The 12,483-nt window shown below is 48.5% G+C and overlaps 3 protein-coding genes across 3 annotated transcripts; 2 read left to right on the top strand and 1 right to left on the bottom strand.

Moving 5' to 3' along the window:
- Positions 1–989: 989 nt before the first annotated feature.
- N7519_004539 (uncharacterized protein) lies at positions 990–2,135 on the bottom strand (the record flags this gene model as incomplete). Its single annotated transcript, XM_057291315.1, has 1 exon — positions 990–2,135. The coding sequence occupies one exon, from the start codon at positions 2,133–2,135 to the stop codon at positions 990–992; it is 1,146 nt and encodes a 381-aa protein (XP_057152517.1).
- A 3,124-nt stretch (positions 2,136–5,259) lies between these two features.
- Positions 5,260–6,822, top strand: wetA (developmental regulatory protein WetA; the record flags this gene model as incomplete). Its single annotated transcript, XM_057291314.1, has 1 exon — positions 5,260–6,822. The coding sequence occupies one exon, from the start codon at positions 5,260–5,262 to the stop codon at positions 6,820–6,822; it is 1,563 nt and encodes a 520-aa protein (XP_057152516.1).
- Positions 6,823–8,540: 1,718 nt separating this feature from the next.
- N7519_004537 (argonaute family protein) lies at positions 8,541–11,588 on the top strand (the record flags this gene model as incomplete). Its single annotated transcript, XM_057291313.1, has 5 exons — positions 8,541–8,764; positions 8,817–9,723; positions 9,768–9,864; positions 9,924–10,204; positions 10,254–11,588. Coding segments are annotated over 5 exons (2,844 nt in total), but the record flags the coding sequence as incomplete, so codon positions are not given.
- Between the last annotated feature and the right edge of the window lie 895 nt (positions 11,589–12,483).

The following is a 12,483-nucleotide window of genomic DNA, read 5'->3' as shown; positions in this document are numbered from 1 at the left end:
ATCAGCCCATCCCTGCCCTGCAAGGAACGAAACAGAAATTCCCCGGGCTGGAACGCCCACTAGTGTCTGGGCCCTGTGCTAGCAGGCATATGAGGGATGAAGGGGCTTGCTCGGTGTATCAGACGTGTTAGAGGAGTGTCAGGAGATGTCTAAAAGGAGAATGGCGTAGTATGATCCCTGTGTTGGTGCACATGATGATTCACACTCAGCAATAAATGTTGGAATTAGGTACCTTTTGTATGTGAAAGCCATACAAAAGGTACTTAGTTCCCGAATGTGTCAGGGGTTACTAGTAGTTGAAGGAAGATTTCTGAAACGTCTGTCGGGGCTGGGGGTTCTGGCCAGCGGTTTCTTTGCTGCATACTGCACTATACGTATATACCCATGACAGTACTGTGAATATCTACCTACAATATAGGCGCGAAATATAATGCAGGTGTTTTAATATCTATACGTAGGCATATATGTGCACAGCGCGACCTTGAATGTTGAATACCTGGGACTCGGAGCGGTTGATGGGAAGCTGAAAAATCGTTACATGGGCTGCTGCAATACTGGAGGGTTTACCTAGGTATGCTTCGATGGTGATCTATCTCGAAGAGTGGCATGTTCTGTACCCGCCTTGGCTTGGCTGAGACTCGGGCTGTATATGGGTTTCTGGGCAGGACGGGGGCGAAATAGACTGATTGGTCGGGCATCATACGAGATGACCATGGCAGGAAATACAGGCTATTACATCTAAACCGTCAACTTGGGAACATTTGAAGTTTTGAAACTGTTTTTGATATCAAGTGCTAGTTCGGGAAAATACATGACCACTGTCAAATCCTAGTCCGAAAGCGACTTGTGAAAAATTTGAATGCTTTTCCTGGCTAACTAAAGAGCCGTTCCATTGTGCACCCCTCGCCAGATAGTCGGCGAATCCGAAAGAAAACGTTTTCTCATAATCGTAAATTCGTGGCATTTGTTTGCCTATGTGCAAGCAGATCTTAGACCTGTGCAGGCAAGGTTTTGGTTCCGAGTTCTTGCGCAATGCCGCCAGCGAAGAAACTCAGCTCATCAGGACCGATGTCGACCCGACCACTCGCCAATCTGTCCAGCAGGAATTGCTCAATCTTGTTTAAGAGAGATTGGTGGTGAGCCAGGTCTAGGGCCGCCGAGTTTGTACCGTTTGGATTGCCGGTTTGCTCTTCTGCGCGGAGTCTGATCAACTCGTTGAGCTCGTCCTCGGCGAGGAGGTTGCAGAAGGTACCAGTGACATGGTTGGAGACTAGGTCGAGGTACAATGAAGGCGCACCCTCTGGATCCACGAATTCGGTGTCCTTGCCTAAGCGAATGTGGTCGACCTGAACTCGAAGGTATGTTTCGTACTTTGGGGTGGCAATCCCATGAATTCCATTCATGTAAGCGACAAAGAGACTGCAGTCCAAGTCCACGGCATCACGCGAAAACTCTTCTGGTTGGTTGGTAGATCTGCGAATAAACTCTGGATGGCGATCTTCAATTTCGTAGGACTCGGCGATGTCCATTTTGTCGAGTTGATCCAGAAGTGTTTGAGTGCCTTTGGAGTCCCGAGCAAGCATCATCATTTCATGGCAGGTCATTTGCTGATCTGCACCTTCATCATCCGATACTTCCACGCTGTCAATGTACTCCACCTGCGGGTCAAAGCGGACAGAGTTCTCCTCAAAGGAGATGAAGGCATCGTCAAATGACTCTGTGTGATCCTCATGCGTCTCAGGGACGTCGCCATGTGTTTCATCCCAGACTGAGAAGTCCGAATCATCACCATCATCCTCTTCGTCAGATTCATCGGAGAGTGCATCATACTCGGAATCAATTCCATCCGAGCTATAGCCGGATTCCGAATCGGACTCTTCGTCGGAGTCAAAGGTAATGGTCGAGTTTTTGAGGATCGATTTCAAGAAAGGACGCAAAGTCGGTTTGGTAGCAGAAGTCGATGCATCTGACTGAGCTGGATTGCAACCGTTCGATGTGACTGAAACTTCATCCGATCCATAGCAGCTATCGTGGGAGAAAGACATCTCGAGGTTGGAGAAGGTAGAGGAGACAGAGCCCCAAGAGCCTCGATGGAGGGTCGAGGTACTCATTTGTTCAGTGATTGGTTTGTCCATGCTCTCAGCAGGACAGTTCCTGGACGGTTTCTTTGATTTGCCGAACTGCCCAAAATATCGAGACATAAAGAGGGCTCTGGGATCGAACCGAGCGCTCCTAGGCAGGAGAGGGCTGTGGAATAACGAAGTTGGAAAAGGTGCGATCAGTGAGTCGAAAGTGAGTTAAGAGAATAGCAAGGGCATCGAAAGCCTGCAAAGCACGGTGAAAAGTGCATAGTGAAGGCACACGGGAATCGTGTAAAAGTCTAAGGAAACTTGTCCCCAGCACAAATGATGGAAGACATGATTTTCCGATAGACGCTTTGTGATTAGATGTAGAAGGGTACTTTCTTGCCAGTCTGGTGTGCGGAACAAGACGGCCGAGACTGGTTGCTGTGGTGATTCGAAATAAATTCGTATCGGTTACGGATAACACAGATGCCAAAGGTTTTGTCGATATGCATGTAGGGTACAAGAAGGTGGCAAGGAGAAGTCGTGGTGTTCGCGTGACGCAATGAAAGCGGCGTTGGAATGTCGCGAGAGCAAGGGTCGCAATAAAGGTCGCTTTAAAAAAAAGAAGGGAAAAAAGGCGTATCGCAGATGAAGGGTGCGACAAGAGGAGACGATCGGATACGAAAGTAGGAAAGAGAAGAGTGGCCCACGCTTCGCGGGGTGTGACGGAGGGGCAAAATCCGGGTTGAGTCACGTCGACTTTGGAGTAAAGGCGACGATATACAGCGCAGATGAGGAAAGTGCGAGAGCACAAAGTGGGTGACTGCCGATAAGCAGTAACAGTAGTAGAGAGTTGAGAATCCAAAGGTCACAGTGTGAAGTGGCCTGAAGGGAAAGGAAGAGAAAGAGAAAGAGAGAGGAGGGTTCCTTACCTTTTGGGAGGTCGGAAGGGTCGCCCCCGGGGGATTTCTCGTCATCTGACTCAGCCGGAACTTGACCTTTTTGGGATTTTGCCCTTTGTCTTTCAAGCCCTGGAGGTTTCTTTGTTACAAAGTCATCTGATTTCTAGATCATTCCAACAATGCATTTGATCATTTGTCTGTTGTTATGAATACCTAATTATAACGCTAGAGTGCCGAGTGCGCAATATCAGCCTTGGAGAGAATCACCTCGGGAGCACCGGAGTACGGAGTAAAGAGCACCTCTCAGCCGGGAATTGCTTTTTTTAGTGCCACAGGGTTTTGATCACAATCTTTTCTTCTCGGCATATGATAGTGATGCACGTCTCCTAGGTGTTTCGATGGCTTATTCTCAAGACCTTGCTGATTGCATACTCTTTGCAAATATCCATTGTTGGGCCACCCGCTATTGCTGCATCACTAACATATCACCGAAGTTTATTGTTTTTGACTCTTCCAATGCCCCTTTCCGTTTTTGTCTCTCTTTATAAATCTTGTTTGGGCCGGCCTCTGGCTGCATTCCGCATTAGCGCCTTATACTCTGTTTGAAGAAATAGGCACAACTGCATGACAGGTTGCAGGCCTATCAGGCTGATCCAAAGCGCCTTGGAACTTCAGCTCTACCAACTTTTCTCGGGTTCAACCCGGTTTTCCAGTTGTGCAGTCTCGCCATCTATGTTCATTGGTTGGGTATTGGTCGCGCTTTGTTTGTGATGCCTGAGCTCAACCCAGACATGACAAGGATGCCAAAGGACTCGGGAAGCAACACATATCGACACACCCCGTGGACCACCAACGCATTACAACCCATTGGTGGATTCAAAATTACCTAAACACAATTGACTAACCATGGAATGATATCATTTTGAGATACAAGAAAGCCATTGAAGGACACTACGCTTTGACAAATGGCACTTGAATTCTTTCAAAGGGGAAAGGAGGCGTCAGATCCTTATCTCATACTGGAGAAAAGCTTGGTCTTTACTGCATTCAAACACGGCCTTATCTTGATCAACTTGATGCGGTCCAAATATAGAACATGGGGTCGAAGCAAACACTCCCAAATAAGGGCCCTTGATGGCGATCTCCTGCAGGTCAAGGTTTTCTAAATTTCCGAGCAAGGTGCGCATACATACTATACTGGCTTCCCAGGAAAATCTGTCCTTCTCGAATATCTCAAATTCTTCTGTGCATTGTTCGGGGGAAAAAGGGGTGACATTCCGCCCAGCCTCTACGTTCCAACCCACATTCCGGACCGTCTATCACCAACAGGCATTGACCAATCGACAACACCACCCCCACCAATTGAATCGATTGGCTAATCATGATGAAGCAAATGAAAGAAGTGTCTAGCCATATTGCGCGGCAGATCATACTGTCACCCAAGTCAAATCTTCGGGTGGTTGATGATGGGATAGCAGGTATCATGACGCTTACACTGCAACCTTGGAAGTATTAACCTTGGAACCTGATAGGCGATCATCCTTTTGCCCCAGCTGTTTGGCTAGTCCTTGTTCCTTGGACAATCCTGAACGGCTCGGAGAGCGTTCCGACCCATTTCCTTTCCTAAGTGCTCTTACTCCGTACAAGTTATGTCGATCTCTAATTCAAGGTATCGGGTCAACATGCCTAAGGCCTCCCCAGACCCGCTTCACCAGCTCATTTGATGACTGTTCCACTGCTTCTGGCTTAGTTAAGGAGGGTTACATTCCCGTGGGTGGCTATCCGGAACAAACCCTCTTCGGGATTTGACAAAGATCAATAGCTCGGCCAGCCATTCATATTTGCGCAACTACGATTGGCTTGGAGAGCTTGAATCATTCTTCTGGGAGGTTGGTGGGGCCGGCTAGAAGCCAACGGGGCCCTCTACAGCACATTCCTTGTCCATCTTTAGAGCACTTGGAATGTGTCCAGAAATTCCGAGGCTGGTGTCCCTGGCAGCCATTCAAATAGGGCTTGCATCTGTTTGTTTGCTTTGCTTTCTTTGCATCATCTGCAGTGTTTTCTTTGATTGACAAACGGTCAAACATCCAAACATTCAAACCAAACACTTTCTCTCTTTGCATCCTTTGCACTTCTCGGATATCCGGGTCGATCCCCCGAATCCTGAACCCCCCAGAGCCCTAAAGAGCATCTCATTGGTTGTCCAATCACATCTAGTCTTTGAGACATCTAGTCGCTGACTACACTTTTCGCCCCGTTCTTCTATATTGTCGCCGCAAACGGAAAACAAGATGTTCGCCCAACCATACGACCATTCGTTCAATGACTTGTTCAACCAATACGTCAACATGGAAACTAGTGCCGTTGATGGAAAGGATTCGGCGTTGTCCGATTTTGATCAGCTTTTTCCACTTGACTCGCTGTCGAGTGACTGTGGCGATCTTCCACCCACTGTCTCCACTCCCAAACGCCATCAATCACCGCAACCCTGGAGTAATGAGTGGTCCCTGCAGGATGACGGGGCCGCTGCCGATCATTTTGCTTTTCATGACACTGTCCACCCCTCTGCAATCTCGGATGTCAATCTGAACAACTTTGAAGTTCCCTCTCGCCCTACCGCAAGCCACCGTCTGTCTACCTCGCCATCCACTCCTCCAGCTACCCCTAGACGGAAGCCTACCCAGAGTGCTCTTATCACCCCCAAATCTATCCGCCACCGCAGCCCGAATGAGCGTCGCTCTCATCTGCGCAAGCAAAGTTTCTCCCCCAGCTTAATGCGCTCTTCCAACCTTTCTAAAGCAAGAATGGCATATCCCGAGGCTTGGGCCCAGCGACTTCAGAACTTCAGTCTTCACGGTTCCGAAGATCGTCTGCCGCTGTCACCTCCTCCATCGGATGTCCTCATTCAGCATGAGAACATGCCTACCGAACAAATCATGAACCAGCATAGAGACTCAGCAGAGATGCCTCCTCAGTACGACGCAAGACTATACCAACAGTCTCCTTCAGTTTCAATGCCATCGCCGAATATCGCAATGTCAGCACGGCAGCAACAGCACTACATTGCTCAGCCAAGCTCTTCCTCCTTGACCAACTCCAGCCCTTCTTCCGCAGATGATATGTTCTCTTCGTCTCACTCATCCGACCCCCATTCTCTCTCCTCTTGGCAATCCGACCCTCTTCATGCCTCATCTCTCTCATTCACTCCAGACCTCCAAGGCCAAGATTCTCAATGGTGGTCTCCCATGCCTTCTCGGGTCGCTCAACACCAGGCCGCTTACCTCACATCTCCCACACCTGTCCGCACCATGCAAAGCGTTGGAAGCCAAAATGACATGATGCAAGGAGGACTAATGATCCAATTCAATCCCTCCTATGACATGTCAGCGGACCACTCATTCTCATCGTCTAATATGCTCCCCGCCACCCCTCAAAAATTCGACACCTCCTTCAACACCTCCCAAGTCCACAACGTCTCCCGTTCACCATCTCTCTCCCCCAAGGCCGGCACATCACCCAGGGACACCCGCAATGGATCCATTTCCAAACCCACTCATCGCCGCACTCACAGCCGTAAGCTCTCCGGCCAGAGCATGAATGCCCCCAAGCCCGCCAAGGCATCTGGCTCCTCGTCCCGAGGCTCAAACAAGTCTGTCAGCGTATCGTTCGTCAACTTTACCGCTCACGACAGCAAGAAGATCCTGACCGGAGTTGCCCCCTCCGGCAGTTCCAAGACCAAGGCTCGCCGCGAGCAAGAAGCCCGCGATAGACGTCGCAAGCTGAGCGAAGCCGCATTGAGGGCTGTGCGCAGCGCTGGCGGCGACGTCGAAGCTCTCGAAGCTGTTCTCTGTTAAGCTTGTTTTTGATTTGATTTCTTTTTCTGCTTTTTCTGTCCTACGTTTTTTCCAGCCGGTGTTTTATGGTTATATCATTGGGAATATCTGGTTTGCTTTTGGAGTTTACGGTTTTGCTTTCAGGCTTGGGCCCGGGTGGTTACACCCTCAAAATGTTAGACTATTCTAATATCTAGACTCTTCTGTGGATATCTAATTCATAATACTTTGTGACTATCCAGCCTTTGAAGTAGATACTTATTTTCCCTTTTTTTTTTTCGCGCTTAAGGGATTTCGAGGCATGTGTCTTCTTTTACCGAACTGGTGAGCTTCATCCTTCCCTTTTTATCCTCCTATTATCATTGACTTTCGGTGGCTAACTTTACTTTTTATCCTGAGTCCCCCAAACTGAGTCCCCATACTGAATCCTCATACTGAATCCTCCATAATATGTCCTCCATTATATGCCCTCATACTGAGTCCTCATAATAAATCATCATACTAGATCCTCCATACTAAGTCCTCTATACTAAGTCCTCTATACTAAGTCCTCTATACTAAGTCCTCTATACACCAAGTCCAATACACCAAGTCCAATACACCAAGTCCAATACACCAAGTCCAATACACCAAGTCCAATACACCAATACAAGCGCGCGTTTCATGCTCCGGTGCCGACTATAAATACCAGCCCGAGCAATTTCTTCTTCTTCTTTCTTCCTTCTCTCCCCACGATACATACAAACTGCTCTGGTGAGTATACACTCCGCTTCCTTACACACTGAGTTGCCCCTTATGCCCTTCTATTGCATGCCAGTACCTACATCTCTTACTCTCATTGCATATGTTGCTATGTATGCATTTGCATGCTAGTGCCTGCATCTCTCACTCTCAGTGCACATGCTGCTATCTATGCATTTACATTTATCTCACTTTCATCTTCACCAATCTTTCACTTATCTTTCATTTGCTCTCACTTGCATATCACTTGTTGCTTTAACGGCATCTCACTTGTTACTCCTTAATTGCTACATATCTTTTACCCCAGGTCCTAACCTGCAACACACCCCTTCTTTCACTTGTCATCTCACTAAGATCAGGTATTTTGCTTGCATCTCAGCCTTCATTTGCTGCCCTTGGTTCATTCTGATGTTCTTATTTGCTGCTTCGCATTTGCTATTTCCTGGTCTCCCTTGGCTTCCATTTCTCTTCCTTGAGACCCTTTCCCTTGCACCATCCTCCATCTCTGCGCATATCCCTCCCTGCATGAGATATTCTATCACTGCGTTCTATCCTGCATCTTTATTGCATCGCCATCTCCATTGATATTGTCATTGGCATCGCTCTTGGCTGTGGGTTGGGATACTTGCCTTATTGCATTGCATGCCCTACATTGCCCATTTCCCTGCTCCATCGGTCCGTCTTCACATCACTATCTTCATGCATCTCGATAATCCAATGTTCATCGTTATTGACACATTCTCACAGATCAACGAAGCCAAACTCGACTTTTCTTTTTCCTCTTTTGAAAAAGGAACCCTGCGATAGACAAGATAGCGCTTGTCCTGTTTCGAAATTTGTTCCTCCGTTCTTCCTGTCGTCTTCGATACCTATCTGGAAATACCCAAACAACTGGGGTTTTCGAGTCCTTGTCGTCGCTTACTCTACTTCCTCAAATAAAGTTTGCAGTCTCACTTCATCATTTTCTATCTTTACGACTACCTATTATCTCTAACAGACATTCGTCAAAATGTCTGGACGTGGCTACGGTGATCTGCCCATTCGAGGCGGCCGTGGTGGTGGTGATCGTGGGGGGCTCCCGAGGCCGCGGCGATGGTGGCTCAAGCGGCCGTGGCAGTGACCGCGGTTACAGCGGTGATCGGGGTTACAGCGGTGATCGAGGCCGTGGCAGTGACCGTGGCGGTGGTCGTGGTGGACGTGGCGGGTCTGAACCCCCTTCTGGGTAAGTTTATATGTTCTATATCAGGAGAAACTCATATCTAACATGCGCACAGAATGTTGACAGACCCGGTTGAAGCTCCCAGCGCGCGAGTCCAGGCCTTGGAGGACAAGTGCATTACAGAGTCAGCAAAGGCTCGTCCAGAATCCAACATTTTGGCTCGGCGTCCTGGCTATGGTACTCAAGGCCGTCCGACTGTGCTTCGTGCCAACTTCTTCCCCATGGAGTTCAAGCCGAACATCAGGTTCTATTCCTATCGGCTGAAGATCAAGCCCGAGGCGAAGAAAGGGCAACAAAAGTTCGTTCTTGAGAGCATGTTCCGCAAATACACTCTGTTCAACCAAGGAATCGGCGTTGCCACTGATGGGGCCACTGAGATTGTTACGACTGAGCGACTCCCCAAGGACCGAGTGCCATTCCGTTGTTCCATGGGCGGCGGAAGTGGGACATCGAAAGCCTACACCGGCCCTTGGGAGGCCACTTTGACACTGGAAAACTCTTATTCTCCAGCTGAAGTCCTTGCGTACCTTGAGGACGCCAATCACCGAGAGGAAGTGCCGAATGAAGCGCCCAGTCTCCGAGTACTCAACATTCTCATGAGTGCCTACGCCTACAATGATCCCGGCGTCGTCATCATTGGCAAGGGCCGAAACAAATTCTTCCGGATCGACAAGGGAAAGCAGTCCATGGACATCAGGGGTGGTCTCGAAGCGATTCGTGGTTACTACTCGAGTGTCCGTCTTGGTGCTGGACGAATCTTCCTCAATTTGAATGTTAGCCACGGGGCATTCTTCCGTCCATGTTTGCTGACACAAATAATCGATGACTTCGCATATGTCCACGGAAGAGAGAAGAATTTCCTGCACCGGGTCCTGAAGGGCTTGAAAGTGCACGTCCTGCATCTGAAGACTCGAGAGAACGGATCTGGGGAGAATGAAAAACCCGTTAAAACAATCCTCGGAGTTGCCACTCCTAGGGATGGACGCAATGGCCACCACCCCCGAAGGTTCCAGATATGGCAGCTAGTGCGAAGAGCGTGTCATTCTGGATGGGAGATGAGAAGAAGGGACAATACGTGACGGTTGCCGAGTACTTCGCCAGACGTATGTTTGCTGCCTCTCGGTCAATATTTGTGGTACAGTTTGCTAATAGGAAATAACAGAGTACAACAGGCCACTGGAGAGGGCAGAGAAAATGCCAGTTGTGAACGTTGGGACGTCTGACCGTCCCGTTTACATTCCTGCGGAGCTTTGCGAAGTCCTCCCCGGGCAACCCTGCACGGCGGAGCTAGGACTCATCCAACGACAGAACATGATCAAGTTCAGCTGCCGCCGTTCTCCTCAGAACTATGACTCCATTATGACCGAAGGACTGAAGCTCATGGGAATCTCCGGAGGACATACCAAGGCGGTAGGAATCAAGCCCGGCAAGGAGATGATCACTGTACCTGCGCGAATTTTGAATCCCCCCCAATCTGCTCTATGGCGGCAAGAAGACCACTAACCCTCGAAATGGCTCGTGGAATTTGGTCAACACAAAATTTTCCCAGTGCGCCAACATCAGCAAATGGACCGTTCTTTGGATTCGGAAGCGCGGTCCCAAGGAAGATGGAAGTCCTATTCCCATGATGGACGGATTCTACCGGAAAATGCGTGACCATGGCCTGACGCTTCCGCCGTTCGATAAACCGCATCGCGAGGTCTTTCTCGGCCTGGATGATAGAGAGAATCGAAGTCTGCTCAAAGACACGTTTAAAGATATCGCGAACAAGTCGTATCCCTTTTTGGTTGTTGTGCTTCCTAGCACAGAAGGCAAAAACTTTGACTACGTCAAGTATGCCGGAGATCTTAAGACGGGCATCCTTACCCACTGCATGTTGTACGACAAGGTCATCAAGGCCAATGAGCAATACTGGAGTAATAACGCTATGAAGGTCAATTTGAAAATGGGAGGAATCAATCAACTCCTGCAGCCGGCGAACGCACGCTTCATTGGTGCAGGGAAGAGCACCATAGTCGTTGGCTTGGATGTCACTCATCCGTCGAGTGCAGACCCGGAGGTCTTCCCCAGTGTTGCTTCCATTGTTGCCTCTACTGATTATCGTATGGGACAATGGCCCGGTGAGGTTCGAGCCCAGATGCGCCGTCAAGAACACGTTGAATTCCTCAAGGATATGATGCTTGGCCGGCTGCACTTGTGGCAAAAGAACAACAATGGCAACTTGCCCCAAAAAATTCTCGTGTACCGTGACGGTGTTAGCGAGGGTCAATACAACATGGTCCTTACGGAGGAACTTCCAAAGATCCAAGCTGCTGCCAAAGCGGTATACCGTGGAGCCATGCCCAACATCACCATCGTTGTCTGTGGAAAACGCCACAACGTGCGCTTCTACCCTACCAACGCGAGGGACCAAGATAGAACATCCAACCCACTCAACGGATGTGTTGTTGACCGCGGAGTAACTCGCCCTATGTACTGGGACTTCTACCTGCAAGCCCAGGCTCCGCTCCAGGGTTCCGCTCGTCCAGCTCACTACATTGTCATCCACGATGAGATTTTCACAAATTCCAAGGCCAATCCGGACCGCAAGCCCGTTGATGTGCTGCAAGAAGTTACTCACAACATCTGTTACATGATGGGCCGGGCTACTCGATCGATCAGTTACAGCACTCCTGCTTTCCTGGCTGACAAGTTCTGTGATCGTGGCCGGAAGTATCTGTTGGCTATCTACCATGACAATAATCAGCAGATCTACGACTCGGAGAAGTTCACAGGTGATACCTTGAATATCTCGCGCAATTGCCCGAACAGCATGGTCTACATCTAATTTGACCGTTGCCATTTTCTACTTTCTTGTTGATATTTGCCGATATTTGCCGATATTTGCCCGATCATTCCGGAATCTGGAGTTCGATACCCTTTTGCTGTGCTCTATTGTTCTTTGAAATTGTTCCTGAACTTTGATGTTTGCAATGACTTTCATTGTTGAGCTGGAAGATTGCTGAAGCGAAAGCTAAGAATAACTACAAAAAGACCAAAAAAAAGGGTGCAATCAATGTCCTTGCTTTTCCTACAAGCTTGAGATGTGCCTATGCTGCAACAAGTGGGAAAAATTGAAAAACACAAAAATGAAGGGGGGAGATTTACTTGCTTTTGATTTTATTGCGATGCCTTTGCTTGTCTTGGAATGACACTTGCGGTGCAGCATGGAAAATACAAAAAACCAAAAAAAGGGGATGTTTATATGTTAGAGTACGAAAATTGAAAATATTCTTTCAGAAAAAAGAACTATATGCCTGCGTAGTCACTAGACTTACTGTTAGTATAGTTGCAGGGACAGAGAAGAGAGTGGTAAGATTAAGTGGAAAATGCTAGATACTGAAGACGCATACGTATGTAGTGTACTATACAAGTGCCAATTTATATGACTTTGAGTATCTTGAAACCCCCGAGACAGTTTGGGCCACATTGCTTATGACTTGAGAGGTTGAACACAGTGTACAATAACCTCTATCCCCATATCCCCATGCAATAAGGAGCGCGGGTGGAGTCCAAAAACTCTTCGAGCATGGGATAGCCTCGATACCATCCATGACCGGGGTTCTTTGCAAGATGTTTTTGCCGATGAATTGACAAATGGTGCAGGGCGACGACCTTCTCTGCCTTCTAGCACATATCTCTGAAAGTCAAGCTTATATAGCATTGCGAAGAAATGACCAAAA

This window comes from Penicillium mononematosum, assembly GCF_028829835.1.
Source record: "Penicillium mononematosum strain IBT 11891 chromosome Unknown utg000002l:1.0-8112719.0:1.0-8118358.0, whole genome shotgun sequence".
In the NCBI taxonomy this organism is placed as follows: Eukaryota; Fungi; Ascomycota; class Eurotiomycetes; order Eurotiales; family Aspergillaceae; genus Penicillium; species Penicillium mononematosum.
The sequence above is the reverse complement of the archived record's forward strand: the minus strand, read 5'-3'. Positions and strand labels throughout refer to the sequence as shown.